The sequence below is a fragment of the Canis lupus genome, chromosome 33 (assembly GCF_011100685.1).
Source record: "Canis lupus familiaris isolate Mischka breed German Shepherd chromosome 33, alternate assembly UU_Cfam_GSD_1.0, whole genome shotgun sequence".
Classification (NCBI taxonomy): domain Eukaryota; kingdom Metazoa; phylum Chordata; class Mammalia; order Carnivora; family Canidae; genus Canis; species Canis lupus.
This window is the reverse complement of record NC_049254.1, coordinates 31425413-31446732: the sequence shown is the minus strand read 5'-3', so window position 1 is coordinate 31446732 and position 21320 is coordinate 31425413. Positions and strand designations below refer to the sequence as shown.

The following is a 21320-nucleotide window of genomic DNA, read 5'->3' as shown; positions in this document are numbered from 1 at the left end:
ACGAGGAGGAGTGGAGGGAGACGAGGGAACGGCCCGGACGCCCCTCCAAGGAGGACCACGGATGAACCGTACGGCGACTCCAAAAGAGAAACGGAGTGGGCAGCAAATAATAAAGAAGTGAAACTCAGCGGTTTCTCCTGCACTGTGCGTCCGGGGCGGCCAACAGCGACATCGGGCTGCGGCCTCACAGCCTCCGGAGCTCCCAGACACAGCTGAGGGCTCCCGAGGCAGAAGTCCAGCATTTCCACGGCACGGCGCGGCCGACCGCCACTCTTACCACCTGCTCCCGGTCTCGGGCCCCGGTCCCTCCTCTTGACGCTGAGCCCTCGTTGTTGTTTTTTTTTACTTTATTTTTTTTTTTATTGGAGTTCCATCTGCCATATATAGCGTAATCCCTAGGGCCTGCCCCCCAGTCCCCCGTGCCCCCACCTCCCCTCCCACTGCCCCTTGTTCCTCTCCCAGGGTCAGGATCTCTCATGCCTTGGCTCCCCCTCTGCTTTCCCCACTTGGCCCCCCTATTTCGAGGATCCCCCTATTTCTCACGTGCCCCATAGGAGAGAGCGTCCGAAACGCCCCAGTCACTGCCCACCTTTCCGGCACTCACCAAAGAATACATTTCGCGAGCTCTTTAAGACAACCTGACACAGTGGTTGCTCACAATCATTCCTTAAAACTGCCTCTTTCACAAATGATGAGGTTTGGATTTTGTTTTTTGGCTTTTTACATCTAATGCTGTTTTCCCGACAGCACAAGCCAATTTACCATAATATCACGTTTCCCAGCCCAAAGGAGAAGGTAAGAGGCCAAAGGAAAGCAGCAGGAGGCTGGAAGAGGTGGAAGGGCAGAGAAGGCAGGACTGTCCTGGGAGGCCCCGGAGGAGCTGGGGGTGTCTCTGCGCCCCCAGAAGTCCATGCCTGGGGACGTGCACAGTGTTCCTGACGGATCCCCCGGTCTCTTCCAGTCCGGGTGGTAATCCCCCACGACCTGTGGCCTCCGGAGAGCACTGCAGCTTTACCAGGAGCGACACCCAAGGGCCACACCGAGTTCCAGCCTCACCCTGGCAGGAGGAAGCGGCCGCGGGTGGGGGCCGGCCCTACACCCTCTGCTCCCCCCACGGCCTCAGTCCCCAGCCGGCTCCCTGGGGCTGGGACGCAGCTGGAGCCCAAACGGGGACCCTCCACAGTCTGTGCCCCCAGCTCGGAGCAGTCAGCCTCTGGGATGGCCCCCACCACTTGCTGGCTCTCCTAGGCTTCAGGAACCCTCGTCCTGGGCTCTGCAAGCTGCAGCGACACCCGGGGGGGATGGGGGGGGTGGATACAAAAGAAAATTCTGAGAGGCACAAAGACGAACCACTCAAATACTTACAGACTGACTCTGGTGTGTAAAATACAAGAAAACACAAGTAAAAAACCATTTCAGAGCTATGATTTCACAGGTGATGGGTAAGGAGAGGCTGGGGAAAGACTCACGAAGTCAGTGTAAACTCCGCCTCGGGGGGTGATGCTGCAGCAGGTACGGGACTTGGGCAGCAGCCGCCAAGCAAACCTTCCAAGGACCAGACTCTGGAGACAGTACTCGTGCCCAGCTTTCCGGGGGGCATGATGCACTCCCAGCGCCCAGCCCACGTGGACAGCCTGGTGCCGGCCCTCCCCAAGGCCTGCTCCCCAAGGCGGGCGTGGGAACTAGACCTCCCTGCTCCTCACAGGCTCCGCACCAAGCCCTCCTGCAGCCTGAGCCCCGAGTGCCCCGGGCACACAGACAGCACATGCCTCCGCCCCCCAGGCGCTGGCACCTGCAGGTCACCGCCCCATGAGGCACAGACACAAGCTCAGCCCACCTGGCCATGCCTGTGCCTTCATAAAGGGGACGTCGCCTGCCCAGGGTGACCTGCTGGGCGACCCAGGCCTTTTTGATTATAGAATGTGAACAACCTGTCTGTCCCTGGGGTGTCCCGGGAGCCCCTCTCCTCCCTCTGCTCCCCACCGCAGCCTCTTCCCTGGGCAGGACACCGGGCTCCTCACGGGCCTCGCAGGGCCTCCCCCCACCACATGCAAGGCCTTGCTGATCCCGCACAGCCAGGCCCCCCCACCTGGCCTGCCCTCTTCCTCCCGGGGGCACGGCCAGCTCCCGGCCAGCTCCGCTCCTTAGGCCTCCACTCCGAGCCACCCCCAGCAATGACGGCCCTGCCTAGCGACTAGAAAGCTCAGCTGTCCCACGCTCCCGAGGCCTCTTATCCCATTAACACACCGTGTCACTTACTCGGACTCCTGGGACCCTGTACATCTTCCTCGTTTCCTGGCCATGGAGTGACACACAGGTGAAGCGGGCCCTAGCCCTTCTTTAGCTCCTCCTCCACGGTGTCCCAGGCAGAGAGTGGACACATGCGTCGGCCCGTTTAATCCCCTTCCTGCGAGAACATGAGCCGCACCAAGGCAAGAGCCTTGGCCTGTTCTGCATCTGTTACCCAGGGAGATGGCGGCCTGTCTCTGTGCCCCGGGGCAGTGCTGGCACCTACTAGCCCCGCTGCACAGTACGGCTCAGTAAGGGTTTCGGCCACGCTGCACAGGGCTCCGTGGACCTTCACTGTGTGCGTCGCGGAGAAAGCAGTGGCCCTCCTGGGCGCCCCAGCACGGCCAGCAGCAGCCTTTGGCTTCCCCTCTGTTGGCATCTCCCTGCTTTGGCCCTAAGCCCCCGGATCCGAGGATCTTCCACTCAAACTGCATAAGAGGGCAACCCAGGGAGCTCAGCGGTTTAGCGCCGCCTTCAGCCCAGGGCGTGACCCCAGGGTCCCGGGATCGAGTCCCACATCAGGCTCCCTGCATGGAGCCTGCTTCTCCTTCTGCCTGTGTCTCTGCCTGGATCCAGCCCCTGGGGCTCTGGGCTCAGCAGGGGCTCTGCTTGGGATTCTCTCTCCCCGTCTGCTCCCCTCCCGCTCAGTGCACACAGTCTCTCCCTCTAAAATAAATCAGTCTGTCTAAAAAATAGAAAGCAACAAAAAAGACGCATATATGTTTTTGTGGGCACGTGTGTATGTGGTAAAAGTACAAAAATACAGATTCCACGAAGCGTACCTGCTCCCTGTGTGTGGCAGTGAACGCTCCAAAGGGGAAGGATGGGGAAGGAGGAGGAGTGGGCTCTAAGTCAGATCTATAATGTCTTATTCCTTTAAAAAAAAAGAATGTGAAAAATAAATAAATAAATAAATAAATAAATAAATAAATAAATAGAAACAGATATGGCAAAACATTAGCATCTGTCTAACCCATGTAATAAGACCATAATCTATTACATTTTTCTGGGGTTTTCTATATTTTGATGGGTTGTACTTAAATTTTTAATGTATAAGAAAATAAAATACTGGGGCACCTGGTGGCTCAGTTGGCCCAGTGTCTGCTTTTGGCTCAGGTCATGATCCCGGGGTGCTGGGCCGGAGCCTCACGCCTGGATCCCACTGGGCTCCCTGCTCAGTGAGGTGTCTGGTCCCCCCCTTGCTCCCTCCTCACTGGCTCATGCTCTCCCTCTCACTCTCTCAAATAAAGTCCTTAAAAAAAATAAGTACTAAAAAAAATAAAACAGAATACTAAAAAGACACAAAGCAGCATCGTGCGATGTGAATGAGCTGAAAAACTCAGTATAAGAGAAAGCCAAGAGAGTGGGCCGTGGGTACTGAGGACGGCTGGGGCTGAGTCCTGATTTTCAGATACGACTTATGGGCACAGGACCCTTCCAACTGTGACGTGTCCCTTACGGAGAGTCAAGGAAGAGCTTTGAGAACAATCCAAAAGAGGGAAAAGAAACACGCAGACGTGGAGTTTATTTAGAGTGTGAAAAATCAGGAAGTCCCGGGACAACTTACAGGAGAAACAGGGTGACAACGGACAATACAGCCATACAAACAATAAGCACGAGACAGGGCAGAGAGATGGGAAAGCATCCTCGAGCTGCAACCCCACGCGTGGCTCTCGAGGGGAACGAGCAGACACCCACACGCCCCGGCTACACCAAAAGTCCGCCGTGGGCGGGCAAGATCCCGGTGCCAGCGGCAGAGTGACGTGGCTCCTGAGGGCGGGGCGCACAGCTACGCTACCTGAGGCAGTGGACAGGTTCTCGGGGCTCCGCTCCCTACTCCCGCCTGCCCACTCTCTCGCTCGCCCCACGGCCAGGCCTGGATCCCCGCGGAATGGAATGCTCTCAAGGGGCAGTGAGAATCCCCTCCCGCATCTCCAGGCTAGAACAGCCCCTCAAAGATTCCCGTAAATCCATCCCAGGTGCTGCACAGGTCACAGCAAAGAGCTCCGGGGTCAGTGGCTCCAGAAACCAAGAGGCTCAGCAGCAGGGTCCTGTTTCACCTCCCGGGGCTTTTGCTTTAAGTAAAGAGAAATGTTCCCGTTTTGCGTTTGTTCTCACAGTTGAGCAACCAGGCGAGCAGGCCGCGTTAGGACAGACTCAGCCTGTGCACGTTTCTGCTCAAAGCGCAAGCCGTTCCGGGAGTCGGAGAAACAGACAAGTACACGCAGCCAAGCTCCGTGAACGTCTTCCTCTTCTGCAAATGCTGCTCACTAACCTCAGGTAACTCCTCGGCTGTTTGCTCTTCACCGACCAAGGGAGGCACCGGCCAGGTTGGGTGCTAAACTGGAACGCTCCGGAGTGACGCTCTCAGACGAGCCGGGGGCGCCTGCCCTGGGCTCACCGCACACGGGCTCCATGTGACTGCAGGCCCGAGGCTGGGCACCGTGTGGCTGTGCTCCCAGAGGGCGGCCGCACACTCCACCACCGGCTCCTCCGCGCAGGCACAGCCGCCCCCAAGGGGGATCAGGACCCGAGACTCCGGCGAGGACTCCGACATCAGCAGGGGCTGACCAACGCTGGCCAGTTCTCCGGTGCCCTGTCCCCAGGACCAGGGGTCACTCTGACCTTACCTGGATAAAATTCCACTACTCTGATCACAGGTCAAACTTACCTTAGAGCAGGTAGTCACCAGCCGAAATAACTACCAGAGGGTACCGGTCCCCTGCCCTGCTGGCATATTTCCAAGTCACTGTCTCCTCTGCACGAGCCGTTCTCTTCAAGTGAAGGCTTGTTCCTTTTCCACTGGGAGGAAACTGGGGACCACAGGGTCCACCCCAACAGGCTCCGTCACCATGTCACTCTTGCTTGGCAGGTACACGGGATACGATGAAGTATGTGGGCCAGGGCATCTCTCTGCCAAACTTGCTCTCTTATAAGACAAAGCTGAGCATCCATGGGCGCAGGCACCTGGAGCAGGATCCGACCTGAGAACCCGACGGGCAGGTGCAGAGGGGCAGGCCCATGAGGCGGTGCTCTAGGGCTGGGCCAGGCAGGACACAGGCCTGAGGGGTGCTCCTGGGGGTCGGGCAGCCGTGCACAAGGTCCCGAGAGGCATCTAGTATGTGCTGGGCACAAACAAGCCCGTCGTTTAATCTCATCCCCACAACGTTTTGAGGCGATGGTACTATTGTGCCCCCTCCGCAGATGAGGAAGGAGCTCAGAGAAGACAAACGACTACCCACCCGCCGCCTCCTTGACAGAGGAGATAGAGTCGCATCCCGACCCAGACTCCTCCAGAGTCAGCACCACGATCACTCAAAAAACACACGCGCCCCCTCCAGCAGGCTGCCCCCGGACGGAGATCAGACACAGACCGCATCCCTGGGCCCCGGTCCAACAGCAGCGGCCTCCGAGAGCCTTCAGCGGGAGCGGGCCCTCCAGGCAGGGTGCTTGGGCTCCCCCGTAACGGCACTACCTGCGTTCTGGGTAGCTCAGCTCACACAGTGGAGAGCCCAGGCTGCGGCAGGTGGTAGGCGGGGTGCAGGCCTGGGCAGGAGACAGCAGCGGGATCCCTTCCACCAGCACCTGCCCGAGGAGGCTGGCTCCGCTACGCGTGGCGCAGCCGCTCAGTGGGCTGTGAAGCAACGCCACGGAGGGCCAATGGATGCAGGCGCGCACAGGGCACTCACGGGTGGGTGAGGCAGAGGACAGGGACAGAAGACAAAGCAGCAGAGGCCAGCACAAGCCAGAACTGGGCTCAGAAACACATAAAAGGGAAGGCAGGCGTGGCACGGCCTGGGCCCCAGACCCTTTGCCCATCGCCTGGCTGCATGAGCTCAAGCCGGTCGCTCGGCCTCCCTGGGCCCCCATTTCCTCCCAGGTAACATGCAGGGACTCCACAGCCTGCCCAGCTCGTCCGGTGCTGGCTTCCTCGGACTTGCTGCCAAACCCTGGAGGCCCTGGAGGTGGGGTTGCGACCAGCACGGTCCCGGAGGCCCCGGGCGGTTCTGCGGGGCACAACCTGGAGGAGTGAGACTGCCCCACGCAGGCTCTGAGGCTCCCCTGCTCTCCACCAGCCACCCTGCGGGCTCCCGACCTGCTGGCGGGGGGAGGATACGCGTGAGGGGCCCCAGTGAATCCGAGCACGTGCCGCTGGCAAGCCAGCTCCCCGAGGGCAGAGAGCAGAGGGACCCCGACATCACGGGTGCCTGAGAGTCGGAAAGGCTGCTCCGGCGCCCTGGCCAAGGGCCCTGGGCAAGCTACTAAAGCTGCTCTGGGCTTGGGATCCTCATCTGCGAACACCTCCCCCTCGGGGGCTGACCGGTCTGAGGAGTACATAGGAGACTGAGGGTGGGACGTGGCCTGGTGCCTGTCACTCACATGGTGGTGGCAGACGTGGAAGAGAGCTGTGGCAGGCCACACTCCGAGCCGGGGCACAGGCCCCCTGAGTCAGGACCTCGCCCAGAGATGGAGGGGAGCGTCAGCAGGGAGCACTGCTCAGAGCCATCCCAGGAACCACCCCAGAAAGAGGTGAACTGTGGCTTCAGGACCCACGGCCACCCCCATCTCCTACCCTGCCATTCAGGAAAGGTCTAGGAAGGGCCTGTTCTTTACACTCCTTAGCACCCAGGTTCCACAGGCCAGTGAGGGAGTCACACAACACTATTCCAGGCTGCAGTGTCCCTACCCATCTTACAGAGGAGAAACTGAGGCTCAACACCCTGAAAGGCCTTGGCAGAGGAAGTCAGGGTCCCAGGAACGTGACTCCTGGCAGGACTCTGCCCACCGCACGCCAGCGAGTGCCAGCCCCAGGCACTGCCCACGGGCCGGGGGTCCTGGGCAGAGCACGTGGCCAGGCCGAGCCTCCTCCACGTCCCTAGACCAGGATGAGTACGTCTCCTTAGTAATTCAAGGGGGAGCGTTCTGAAAGCCAAGATTCAGGACACGCCGGAATCTTCCCAGCTGGCCTCAGGCTGGATGACCTCCTGCCTGGAGAAGCTGCTGTTAAAAGCCACGAGGAAGTCTTCTCTAAATCCAGAGGCCTCCATAGGCGGTTAAGGACTGCAAATGTTGGCCAGCCACGTCCCACTCGTGTCAGAGCACGCTCACGGAATGGCGGGGAGGAGCACCAGCAGCCCACTGCCCGCCCAGAGGCCCAGGAGACCACCCCAGCGTGCATCGCACGGCGCCGCCCACCTGTGCTGGCCTGGGGTGGCCCAACCGACCCCAGCAGCTCCGCAGTCTGCCCAGAGCCCGGGGCTACACTGTGTCCGGAAAACACAGGAGGAAGGAAGACACAGCCCCGCCCTCCAGGAGCTTGCACGGGGCCAACTCCAGCCCAGCCGGAGCGCAGAGAAGAGGAACAGGTCCGGGAGGCAACCAGGGACGGCTCCCCCCACGGCTGACGTCCACCAGAACTGCAGCCTCACGAGCGAAAAGCCAGATCGATAAAGAAGGGAGGGATGCGTGTTCCGGGACAGAAAGTGGCTGAGCAAAGTCCCCGAGGCATGAATGGCTTGGGGTACAGCGGGGTCCAGGCGAGTGCTACCCCAGCCAGCCTGCGCGGCTCCTGCGGGGCTCCTGGGGGGCTCCTGCGGGGCTCCGCGGCCCCTCCCACTGCAGGGAGCCCTGCCGCCCAGGCGCTGACCACCCCAACCGGCCAGGGAGCCCCACAGACTCAGCCAGGTGGCACCCTCTCCTTCTGGTCATGACTCTCCCGGCAGCTAAAGGGGCCGAGGCCCGTCTGTGGGCCCAGCGGCCTCAGCTCCCCACCCTGTAAGGTTGGGAGGGTCACATCCTACCAACTTGCAAAGCATGCACCTCTCCAAAGTCACCCACAGGGCCACCCAGGCGCCCCGGGATTAGTGTTCTGAGGACACAGCAAGAAGCTGGGGTCTCCAACCCAGAAAGGAGCCTTGGCTGGCACCCTGGTCTTGGACCTCCAGCCTTCAAAACTGGGAGAAAAAACATCTACTGTTTATAAGGCGCCTCGTCGGTCGTGTTTTGTTACAGCAGCCCCAACAGACAGAAGCCTCAAGTAAAGCTGGGCAGAATGCAGTTTGGCAAGCTAGCTCCGCTGCCCTCCAGCCGGATCTGGAAGCTCTGCGCCTTTCCCAACTCCTCCCAACACACCTGCTCAGGTACCATGAGGAGAAGCCCCCGTTTGTTAGGCAGCCGCCTGTAAGGTCGTGTGTTTGGGGAAAGAGGGCAGGGGATCACATCCAGGGCCCCACTGCTCCCAGACGTCAGGGGCTGCTTTTGGGCTCCAAGCCACGTGCTCCTGCCCTGGCTGGCACCACGCAGAAGAGGTGGGGAGCTCCAGCCAGGAGGGGAAGGAGGCCAGGGCAGGGCAACAGGGCCAGCGTCCGACACCCGCTCCTACCCGCAGGACGGTCACTTCTTTGGAGCTGCCTAACAGTAATCACCCAATAAGTAAAACCAATGGCTTTAATTTAAAGCGCATTAGGTTAACAGCAGGCTTTGTGCCAGCTGACAGGGCTGGCTCCGCAGATGCAGGGGTGGGTGCACAGGTTGCCCACAGTAGCAGCCCGGCTCCCAGCAGCCCTGCTCCCGGCACCCCTCCCCTCCAGGCCACCCCCCACAGCTCCACCCGGCTGGGTCACCTGCAGGAGCTCCCGCAGCAGCAGGCGCCTCCCTGGTCCCGCAGGGCCCTCCCAGCTGGCTGTGATGTGGCAGGGGGGCGGGGGTGAACCCAGGACCTGGAGGCGCCTGGGGGTGGCGAGCGCAGCCCAGGCCCCCAGAGGCCCTGAGGACCCCTGAGGACCTGCACCAGGGAGCCCGGGAGCAGCGGCCCGGCTCTGGCTCCCGCTCCGGCTCAGCGAGCACTGCGCCGACCCTGACCCCAGGGCTCCCCCAGGACAGACCCCGCACGGACCCTGACCCCGGGGTTCCCCCAGGTCGGACCCCACGCTGACCCTGACCCCAAGGCTCCCCCAGGTCGGACCCCGCGCCGACCCTGACCCCGGGGCTCTCCCAAGACGGACCCCACTGGGCTCAGGCACAGGGCTGCTGGAAAGCTAACGGCAGCAGCCAGCAGGGCTTGGCCTCCCCTCCCTCCGCAGCCAGAAGGCCCTGTGGGGTCACACAGGGAGGCCCGGGGGGACAGGTGAGCCCGGGCCCAGCACCTGGCAGGCACCTGCAGTGCACCCAAGAGGGAGCAGAGGCTGCATAGCAGGGTCGCCCAGAGAGGACTCTAACCGCTGCTCTGTGTGGGCTACATGAGCCACTGCCCCCTCCACCCGGGTCTGTGGGCGCACTGGGAGGACACCACACCCCTAACGTCACAATTTCCTTCCAGCTCCAAAGCGGGGTGATCCTGCAGTGTTCTGGAAGGTGAGGGAGACCGTCGCTGCCCAGGCTCTATTCAGATTCATGTAATTATTTGAGGCTGCAGGGCAGGGAAAGCTAGATTGTGAGGTGGGCTACAGCCCAGCCCTCATGGCCCCCACTCTCCCGGGTGTCCCCTCTTCCCTAAAGCATGACACTGCCTAACCCCACGACTTACTTTGGGAGCTCAAGTAAGTCACATGATCTGTCAACCTTGGGGACCCCTTCACCTGTCACAGTGATGGTCAAATGAGATGTTTGTAAAGTGCTTTCTCAAACGTTACTATTTGTGCTGAACAATGTCACTATTATTCTCCTATCAAGTCTTCATAAAGGAACATCGCTCCACTGATTTTAGAAATAACATTTACCATATACATCAGAAATTACTACACTGGGGGCACCTAGGTGACTCAGTTGAGTATCTGCCTTTGGCTCAGGGCATGATGCCGGGGTCCTGGTATCGAGTCCCGCATCGGGCTCCCTGCATGGAGCCTGTGTCTCCCTCTGCCTGTGTCTCTGCCTCTCTCTCTCTCTCTCTCTCATTCATGTATAAATAAATGAAATCTTAAAAAAAAAAAAAAAATTCTAAACCGTATTCTTCAGAATGCAAGTGTTTCCAGAGATGCTATAACATCTTTCTGGGTAGGGAGGGGAGTCAAGGCACCAGTTTCTTGCAAAATGCATTTTGGTAAACATATAAGAAAAATATCAAATATATGTATGCAGTTGTCTTTATCGATATGTAATCATCTCACCATTAGTCATTAGGGAAATGCACATCAAAACCACAGTGAGATGCCACTTCCCACCCATGAGATCGGCTCTGATCAGAAAGATGCCGACACGTGCTGGTGGGCGTGTGGAGAATCTGGAACCCTCATACACTGCTGGTGAGAATGCAGATTGGTGCAACCACTTTGGAAAACTGCATTTCCTCAAAGGTTAAGAGACCTGAACACATACATCCACACAAGAACTCATAAACAAATGTTCACAATAGCCAACAAGTAGAAACCACCCAAATGTCCATCAAATAATGAATAAATAAATGTGGCATGGCCAGGCAATGGAGTATTCTTCAACCATTAAAAAGGATGAAGTACTATCCATGCCAAGAAAAGGAAGCCAGGGGATCCCTGGGTGGCGCAGCAGTTTGGCGCCTGCCTTTGGCCCAGGGCCTGATCCTGGAGACCCGGGATCGAATCCCACATCGGGCTCCCGGTGCATGGAGCCTGCTTCTCCCTCTGCCTATGTCTCTGCCTCTCTCTCTCTCTCTCTCTCTCTCTGTGACTATTCTTTTGAGGGTGATGAAAAATGTCCTGGAATTACTCAGGAAGTATGTGTTGGATCCTCACTCACAGAGGCGAGGCGGATTACCCACCCAGCTAGTGACTGGCCAACCGGAGTTGAGACTCAGACCTCTCACTCCCTCAGGACCAGCTCATGCCCAACCTACTGAGTTCTGCAGCAGGACAGGATGAATGGGAGTGTGACGCTCAGCGGGGTGGGTTCCTGGATGGCAGGGGCTGTGCCTGACCCATGTCGGCGTCCCTCATAGCTGTGACTCTGGGGTCCCACATACAGCAGGTGCTCGGTCACAACCAGGCTGGGCTCCTAAGGGGTGGGGCAGGGTTGGCCAGTCGTCTACCCCCAAACCTGCTCTCCTCTCCTTCCTTATTAACTGAACCCCTCTTTTTAACTGAGTCCTCTTCTCTTGATTCTTCCTCCATCGTGCTACCACAACACAGATGTGATGGCTAACGCTGTAGCAGCCAGCCTGGCCCATGAGGACAAAGGGCCACTCCCTAGGGACAGAGAAGCAGAGAGCTGCAAGGAGCCTAGGACCCTGCTGACTTCGGGAAGCCCCCATGCCACCAGGAATGCCTACCTCTGAACTTTTAGATGAGAAATAAAGCTCAATCTTGCGTGAGCCACCAAAATTTGGGGGTTCCACGGCATATTCTATCAAACCTGATACAGCAAGGAAGGCTATGGAAAAGGCAGGTCGCCACGTAAGGCTGAGAAGTGTAGGATTCCTCTTGACAAACAGAACGAGGCAACAGATGGCCCAGGAGCAGAGCAAGCAAAACCCCATGGGAACAGACAGCTTTTCCGCAGCCTAGGGAGGAAAGGCTGAGCAAGGAAACTGAAGCCACGCACAGTAGGTCTAGGATTTGGAATAACCTGAGAGGACGGTTAGCCAGGAGTCGGGAAGCTCTGAGTGGAAGCAATGGCATAAAAGCAGCATTTTAACAAGATGAACGTACAGCCTTTCCATGCCAGCAGAACCAGGGGAGCCAGGACAGAGAGTTGTTCAGCCAAATGTTTGCTGAACACCCACTATGTGCGGGCACTGTGCTCCCAGGGAGGGCCGCACGGAAAGGATGGCTGAGCTGGGTCGGAGAGATCCGCAAGAAAGCCCCAGGAGCTCCTGTATCCCTCAGGGCAGTGACCTCCCACCTCTGCCTCTATAACTCCATACAAATTCGGATCCAAGGCCCCAGGCCCCACCTGGGGGATTCTGATCCACAGGGTGGGGCAGGGCCCAGGATGCTGATTTTTTAATAAGTGTACCCGCGTGATTCTGACGCAGTATGGAGGCTATGGATGGACCGAGTATACAGGCTAGCGGCTCCTAACCCGGCACGTGGGACACAGCACGTTTGGAGGTTCACTAAATAAGCGAAGAAATAACAGACTTCCATCCTGTTAGGAGACAAACCAGTAGATTTTGAAAGAGTTTCAATAATAATCAAAACAAGATTTTTCTGGTTAAGTGATTTTTTAATATAATATTTAGTTAACCAAAATGTAATCTAAGGTCACTAATGATGTTCTATGATCTATGTCTGCAACCATTTCAGCTAAGAAGTATTTTTATTTCACTTGAAAATAGCCTTAGGAGAGACCTCTGGGTGTGAGCACAACTTCGGTGGGGCTCCCAGGGCTTCACTCTGCAGTCCTGCCTTCCTCGCCTCTCCCCCTCCTCTCCGTATCTGCCCCGCCTTGGGAGGGCGGGAGGCGGGACGGGAAGTGGGACAGGAGGGGAGGACAGGAGGCGGGAGGTGGGACGGGAGGGGAGAGGAGGACGGGAGGCGGGACGGGAGGGGAGGGCGAGAGGCGGGGCGGGAGGCGGGACGGGAGGCGGGACGGGAAGTGGGACAGGAGGGGAGGACAGGAGGCGGGATGGGAGGGGAGAGGAGGACGGGAGGCGGGACGGGAGGGGAGGGCGAGAGGCGGGGCGGGAGGCGGGACGGGAGGCGGGACGGGAGGCGGAACGGGAGGGGAGGGGAGGATGGGAGGAGAAGGGAGGGCGGGACGGGAGGTGGGATCGGAGGTGGGATCGGAGGTGGGACGGGAGGGGAGGGGAGGGGAGGATGGGAGGAGAAGGGAGGGCGGGACGGGAGGTGGGATCGGAGGTGGGACGGGAGGTGGGACGGGAGGGGAGGGGAGGGGAGGATGGGAGGAGAAGGGAGGGGAGGACGGGAGGCGGGACGGGAGGCGGGGTGGGGGAGGAGGGGCGGGCCAGGCCCCACCCGGCCGGCGTCCTCGCGCCCGCCGAGCCCCGAGCCCCGAGCCCCGCAGGTCCGGGAGGAGCCCCGCCGGCTCCCTGGGCACAGAGGCGGGGTCCAGCGGCCCCGCAGGCCCCGTGTCGCCGGCACCGCGCGGCCTCAAGGCCTAGTCTCGGTGCGAGCCGGGAGCTCAGCGCGGGGCCCGCGGCCCGACGGAGGCCAGAGCCCGAGGTGCGGCCCCGACGAGGAGCGAGGCCGGGGCCGGCCCTGCCGGTCTCCGCGGGCGGCGGCGCCTCCTAACGGGGCCGCGATCTGGGGCGTGGGGGGAGGCGGCGCTCCGGCGGCTCGGGCCGGGGGGTGGGCACCACGCGACTCCCGCTCAGGCGACCTCGGCAAGACCCCGTGCGGCCGACCCCGCGGGGCGACCGGCTGCGACCTCACAAGTCCGAGACCGAGGAGCCAGAGCTGCAGGCGCACAGGCCGCGCCCCCGCCCCGCGCCCCCGCCCCGCGCCGGCCGAGCGGCCCCGGTCCGGGTCGCGGCAGAGCGCGGTGACGTAGGGGCGCACCGACGCAGGGGGGCACCGCCCGCCGCCCGCCCGGCCGAGCGCGGTGACGTAGGGCCACAGGACGTAGGGGGGGCGCCGCCCGCCGCCCGCCCCGCCGAGCGCGGTGACGCAGGCGCGCCGTCGCCCAGCCCCGCTCACCTTGCACTTGAAGCCGGCGGCGGGCGGCAGCAGCTCCCGCAGCAGGGCCTTGGCCACCTCGCGGCTGGCCTCCTCGCTCACGAAGTGCAGGTTGAGCACCTCGTGCGGCTCGAACTTGGCGAGACGCAGCAGCGAGCGCAGCGCCACGCGGGCCTTGGCCTGCAGCGCCGCGCTGTGCTCCGCCTTGGTGAACATCATGAGCAGGTGGTAGTCCACCGGCCCGGGCCCGCCGCCCTCCAGGCCCTTGGCCTTGGCGCCCGCGGCCGGCGCCGCCGAGCCCCGCACCACCTCCGGCGCGGGCGGCGAGGGCGCCGCGGGGGCCCCGGCGCGGGCCTCCTTCAGCCTCTTGGTGGCGCTGGAGAAGGTCTCGCGGCCCGAGCCCAGGTAGTAGAAGGCGCAGACGGCCAGCGCCGCGGCCAGCAGCAGCGCGCAGTAGTGGGAGCGCACGGCGGCCAGGCGCGCCATGGCCCGCGCGCAGGAGGGCCCGCCGCGCCGACCCATGCGCCCCGGGGCCCGCGGACCGGGCGGCGGCGGCGGCGGCGGCGGCGGCGGCGGCGGCGACCAGCACCCCGCAGCCGCTCAGGAGCCCGGGCGGCGGGCGGCGGCCATGGCGGGGGCGGGACCGCGCTGGCCGCAGCCAATCCGCGGGCGCTGCTGCCCGAGGGGGCGGGGCCGCGCGGCCGCCGCTGGGTCCTAGACGCGGCGGGGTGTGCGGCCGCCGGCCGTCCCGGATACCCGGCTCCAGGCGCCGAGCCCCGAGCGTGCAGACGCGCCGCGGCGCCGGCCCTCCGGGAGCAGGAGCCCTGAGCTGCACGCGCGAGGGGCGCAGTCGGGCTCCGACCCCCTCGCCCCCAAACGTCAGGAGGCTGCAGGTCCTCTGTCCGCCGACCCGCTGGCGCTGGGGATCCACCGAGCGAACCCCCGGCTCCTTCGCCGTCTGGGGGGCGCCGCGGGAGGGGGCGGGGTCCACCGGGGGCGGGGCCCGCGGGAGGGGGCGGGGTCTCCCCTCCCTGGGAGCGGGCCTGCGTCCTGAATGGGCGTGGCCCGCGGGAGGGAGCGGGTCCTGCGGGTCCTGGATAGGCGGGGCCCGGGGGGGTCCACCCAGGGGCGGGGTCTGTCGGCCTGAATGGGCGTGGCCCGCGGGAGGGGACGGGTCCTGCCGGTCCTGGATCGGCGTGGCCCGGGGTGGGGGGGCCCACCGAGGGGGCGGGGGTCTGCCGTCCATGTGGGCGTGGTCCGCGGGAGGGGGCGGGGGCCTGCCGGTCCTGGATCGGGGGGGCCCACCGAGGGGGCGGGGCCTGCCGTCCATGTGGGCGTGGCCCGCGCGGGGGGCGGGGCCTGCCGTCCTGGTGGGCGTGGTCCGCGGGAGGGGGCGGGGCCTGCCGGTCCTGGATCGGGGGGGCCCACCGAGGGGGCGGTGTCTGCCGTCCATGTGGGCGTGGCCTTCGGGGGGCGGGGCCTGCCGGTCCTGGATAGGCGTGGCCGGGGGGGGTCCACCGAGGGGGCGGGGCCTGCCGTCCAGGTGGGCGTGGCCCGCGGGAGGGGCGGGGCCTGCCGGTCCTGGATAGGCGTGGCCGGGGGGAGGTCCACCGAGGGGGCGGGGCCTGCCGTCCAGGTGGGCGTGGCCCGCGGGAGGGGCGGGGCCTGCCGGTCCTGGATAGGCGTGGCCGGGGGGGGGGTCCACCGAGGGGGCGGGGCCTGCCGTCCAGGTGGGCGTGGCCCGCGGGAGGGGCGGGGCCTGCCGGTCCGGGATAGGCGTGGCCGGGGGGGTCCACCGAGGGGGCGGGGCCTGCCGTCCAGGTGGGCGTGGTCCGCGGGAGGGGGCGGGGCCTCGGCCTCCGGAGCCCCCGAGCCTCGGGCCGCGCGGGGCGGTTCTGGTTCTGGGCTGCCGGGGAGGCGCGCCGGGGACCCGCCCGCGGCCCGGAGCCCCTGCGGCGCCGACGACGCGCGAGTCCTCACCCGCGTCCCGAGGACCGAGCGGGACGCCTGCGGCTGGAGGCTCCTGCGCGTGGCTCGAACCCGCCGCTTTCGGAGGAGACGCGGTGGGCGCCGGGGCCGCCTGACCCTCCCGCGGGCCGGCCGCGCCGGGGACCCCAGGTCCGCAGAGGCCCGGCGCGCGAGGCGGCGAGCAGGGCTCCCGGGGGGCCGCAGCCGCGGTGACGCCCCCGGGCCCCTCCCCGCTCGCTCCGGTCCTGAACGTGCCCCCAGACGCGGCGTCGTGGTGCCCAGAGGAGCCGCGGAGCGCCGGGCCCGCGCCCCCGAGAGCGCCCAACAGCGGGTCTTCGGCGGTCACGGCGGGAAGCGCGGCCCCAGGCCCGGCCCCGCCCCCCGCCCCCCCCCGCAAGCCCTGACCCAGGCCGCTGCCTTGAGCGGCCCCCAACACCCAGCACCACCCGGGGTCCGGAGAAGGCGCTGCCCGACGGCCCGCGAGGCCGCCCGTGACCCAGGCAGCCCCGTCTCTGTCGCACGAAGGCAGGACTCCAGGAAATAGCAAGTACCTCTCCCTTTCTCTTTTTTTTTTTTTTGCCATAACATCTTGGATACCTGACCCATTGAATGAACCTCAAAAATATACCCGCCCCTGACCAATCAGCGTTTCTACTTCTAGGAATTCATCCTGGGGATACAATATTTACATCTACTTATATATTCACATATTTAAATGTTGATATTAAATGTATTTAGCCAGAAGGATAAAGCAGAACTAGATTTAGGACGGCAAGAGACTAGAATCAACAGTCGTCAATAAAGTGGTTAAACAAAAATAATGATGCTGTCATTACAAGGGATGTGTTCACCAGCTGCAAGTGGAGACATTTCAAAATAAACGGAGGAATAACTTGCAGGTTTAGAGACTCGAGATACTGATTAGCCAACTGCAATGAATGGAACCTCTATGAATTCTAATTTGAAGAATCTGTTTTTTAATTTTTATTTATTTTTTTGAAAGATTTATTTATGATAGAGAGAGAGAGGCAGAGACACAGGAGGAGGGAGAAGCAGGCTCCACGCCAGGAGCCCAACGTGGGACTCGATCCCGGGACCCCAGGATTACGCCCTGGGCCAAAGGCAGGTGCCCAACCGCTGAGCCACCCAGGGATCCCCAAGAATCTGTTTTTTAAAAGCACATTGATGGCAGCCCGGGTAGCTCAGTGGTTTAGCACCACCTTCAGCCCAGGGCGTGATCCTGGAGTCCCAGGATCAAGTCCCACATCAGGCTCTCTGCGTGGAGCCTGCTTCTCCCTCTGCCTGTGTCTCTGCCCCGCTCTCTCTCTCTCTGTCTCTCGTGAATGAATAAATAAAATCTTAATAAATAAATAAAAGCACATTGGTACAATTGGGACAGTTTGAATAGACTACGGTAGTTTTACAGTTCAAGGAAATACAATGTTGTGATTGGCTTTTTTCTTTTAGACATACATACTGATTTGTTAGTGAAATGTCTGAAATTTGATTCAAAGTAAAATCTGGGTAAGAGAAAAAAATGGGTGGGTAAGAGAAAAAATGGTGTTTTATTGATAAAACAATGTTAGCCATGAGCCATTAGCTATTGAAATTATTCTATTTTGTATATGTTTGAAATTTTCCATAATGAAAACTTTTTAAGATCCTCCCCCAAAGTGATGTACAACACTTGACTTAGAAATCTGTTCCCCCACCAAAAAAAGAAATCTGTTCCCCATGTGAGTGAAAGCAGCAGATAACAGTATGATCCCATTGTAGATCAACTTAAATACACACACCCAAAGTTCTAGAAAGATATATACCAAGAAAGTAAGTTTCCCCCTCAAAACTATTCAACAGAACTTCCTGCACTGATGGATGGCCATGTTCTATAATCTGTCCTGTTCAAGATGGCAGTCACTAGGCACATGGCTGAGTGCATAAAATGCAGCGGTGGAATTCAACTCTTAATTTTGTCTGACTTTAATTAATTTCAATAGGCACATGTGGCTAGTAGAGGCCATACTGGGAGCTCTGGCAGATGACGGAATGATGATCCTCTTTTTTACTTCTTGTTAAACATTTTTCTACAATGAAAGAGCATTGTTTTGCAATAGGGAGAAGTAGGTTATTTTCATTTAAAAAGATCACTATTGGTGTGGGTTCTCTTCTTCACAGAACTATTCTGAAAATGAAGTGAAGAGGAATAAAGCAAGTCACACAGAAAAGTTTTATGCGTCTGCTTTTAATTAACTTAAAAGGAAAAAGCAGATGATTCACTTCCAGGTCTGTTCTTTCAATCCTCCATTCCTTCTATCTCAATTCATAGAAAAACATGTTTTTGTTTGTTTACTAAAAGGATTGAGTGTGAATGTGCTGCCTAGATGGGGAACTTCAAAAGATGCCAATAATAATGGAAAATAATCAGACCTAGCCCCCACTTCCAGGGGAAAAAAAAAAAAAGCCTTTGTCATTTTTAGCTATTTTTTTTTTAAAGATTTTATTTACTTATTCATGATAGTCACACACACAGAGAGAGAGAGAGAGGCAGAGCGAGAAGCAGGCTCCATGCACCGGGAGCCCGACGTGGGACTCAATCCCGGGTCTCCAGGATCGCGCCCTGGGCCAAAGGCAGGCGCCAAACCGCTGCGCCACCCAGGGATCCCTCATTTTTAGCTATTGAATGCATATAGCTATGTGCTCATAGAGAAATTCTTTAAAAGATCAAAATGGATTTCCTGATTGAAGTACCAGCAAATGCGATCAACTAGGTCAATGTGACAGAGCTGGAAAGGAACAGAAGACCTTAAACAGGACAGTTCCTAACAGATATGTCTGCAGTTGTGGTTCACAATAAAGTGCAAGTCTGAGCATAAAAAAAACTATGCCAGAGGTGAGATTTTTATTGACTTATTACCATAATTTTTCAGCATACAAAGTATTTTAATCAAGTATAATATTTACAATTCTTACATAATGTACATTTTAGAATGACTATAAAGATAATGAACTTTTTGCTCCATTTACAATGACAAGCTGCAGTAAAACTACATTCATGAATTAGATACAAATCCTCTACATACTAATAAAAAGTAAATGGAGTGTTGGTTATACATTCTTTAAAATGTCTTTTCACAGGTAGCAAGAAATATTACATGTAATAAGTCTTTATGACTGGAATGATCCAGAAATACCACAAAGCACAAGTAAACACATATAGAAAAGTAGCTCATCATTTTCAAAAGTTAACCTTTAGCCTTTGTGTAAAATAAATGGTGCCAGCAATCTTTATAATGTAGCAAGCTTTCCCTGTTTAACTCTCAAGGCAAGGGGCTGTTGAGGAAAAATAAGAAAATCTAAAACCTAAGACAGAGAAAAGACCAATGCAGAGAAAAGTTTATATTTAAATCAAGCCTTATTTCACTCCCCTTATTATTTCATTTTAAGTGGATAAATGTATGTAATTGGGAAAGGAGGGCCACAAAACCATGTTTACAGACTGACGGATTCAGCTAAACTGAATCCAAGCCCCTTTTAGTTACCTTTCATTTGGAAGCATCAAGAATTTGATGAATATATGGTGAGTTAAAATTACCATGTTTTGCTTTCATTAATGTTAGTACAAAAATGTAATATTTCCTACAATTTAACGTCTTCAAATCCTAATCTATTCCTTCAAGGTAATTTTATATCCAGGTTCTCCAGAACATTTGGAGTCTTTGTTACGAAAACACAAGGAAAGCTGGCGGTCATTATCAGATTTTGCTACTTTATAATAATTTCAAAACATTTCATGATACAAGTAAAGTGCCTCTGACTAGTAGTCAGTCAGACAGGGGTTCTGCTGTCGGCTATGCCACAACCAGCAAATCAATGACTCCCCTCTGTAAAACAAGAGGAGCAGCCCAGGATCAAACAAGAGAAATGTTGGCATTCTTAGATTAACATCTCAAGTCCTACTGTCAGAATCAGGTGAGATAATGTCCAAGTACACTGTGCGCAGAACAGTACACAAAAGAATGTTGTTATAGTGTCACCATGCTTCATCCACTCATTTTGTTTGTGAGGAGCTCTGAATTCAAAAAGCGTAATAACTACTAGTCAGTGCTCTTTCCACTATATCATGAAGGTGGAAGTCATTCTGGACATCATAATTCTATAAAAATACATCATTTTTTTCCTGCTCCCATCCATGATCAAAAGTGCTATCAAACAGAAAAATTAGTATGACAATATAAGAGTGCTATGGGAATGTCTTACTATTTAAAACGAGTAGTCAATTTAATCTTAAATACAATTTGGTTTGTTGTCACCACACTTTACAAGTATAAAATTATATTTTTAAAATATTGCTTAACACATCACAAACTTAAGTAGTCCAGACTGTAAAGGTATATATATATATATATATATATATATATATATATTTTTTTTTTTTTTTTTTCAAAATGCACTCATGAAGAACCAAGGTACATATTCCAAATTAAATTGTATGTTTTGGAAAGTAAACATCAAAGTTCATTAAAATCTACAGTGAAGACCAGTAAAAATTAGGCAAACATTATAATGTACTGAATCCCTGGAAATTTCTGAATTTCTAAGGATTATGCCAAAGATAATTTTTAAAAGCCTTAGAAATCTTAAACATAAAAGTGTTACAAGGAAACACTGCAAATAACTACTCCATTACCTTTAGCCTAGTTCTAGCATGGGACTGCATTTTATGGGCTCTTCATAGCACTGCTATTCTTATTTTGATGTTAATCTAGCTTTTAAATTAATGTGCTAGTGACAACAGGCTAATAGAACAATGATAAGGAATCAGAAACCAATAGAAACAGATCAGTTAGGGAAAGAAAACAAAGGGCAATCACATTGACTTATGAAGCCCAAAAGCAGGATTAACATTGTTTATACTATAATGTCTCATAATGCATTGCGAATAGTTCACAGCATAATAAAAACCCAGGTTTGTTACATACTGTATAAAAGCTATTAGTTGACACAGCTAGATTCACCTTGGTAAGAGCCAATCTACTTTGTAACTACTTATAACTATTAATTTACTTTAAAGCCTTGCTTATATGTTCTGCATCATTTCTGCCAAATTTCATCCAAACTGGGTCTTGGCATATTCAAGAAGTCAAGCCACAGGAATGTATTTTTGTACTGCCAGGCTCCCTGTACTGTTAACGATTTAGTTTCTCTGAGGATATTTAGAATCATGATCATCTTCAAATATATCTCTAACCACTAAATTTAAGTAGACACTAATTACTAGCATATTAATAAAACTCATGACTCAAGCCAGAGGAGGTAAGTGTGTCATAAACAATCAATCGCCTTCACAGTCAGAGACCCCAGAGGCGATCTGAAGCACCAACCACTGGATCCCAAAGCAAAACTGTTCAGGTTTCCTCAAAGGTTAGAAGCTTTAGAAGTGAAGCCCTAGGATTAACAGGAATAGGCACTACAAAGGAACAGGCACTCTTTCTTTCTGTTCATGTTTAACATATTTCC

General features: G+C 57.0%; 1 protein-coding gene across 1 annotated transcript in view; it reads right to left on the bottom strand.

Moving 5' to 3' along the window:
* Positions 1-14357, bottom strand: part of XXYLT1 (xyloside xylosyltransferase 1) — a 134632-nt gene extending 120275 nt beyond the window's left edge. Inside the window, exon 1 of the mRNA XM_038583231.1 lies at positions 13857-14357. Within this exon, the coding sequence (XP_038439159.1) occupies positions 13857-14357 (501 nt within the window). The remainder of the gene's footprint in view (positions 1-13856) is intronic.
* Positions 14358-21320: the final 6963 nt, after the last annotated feature.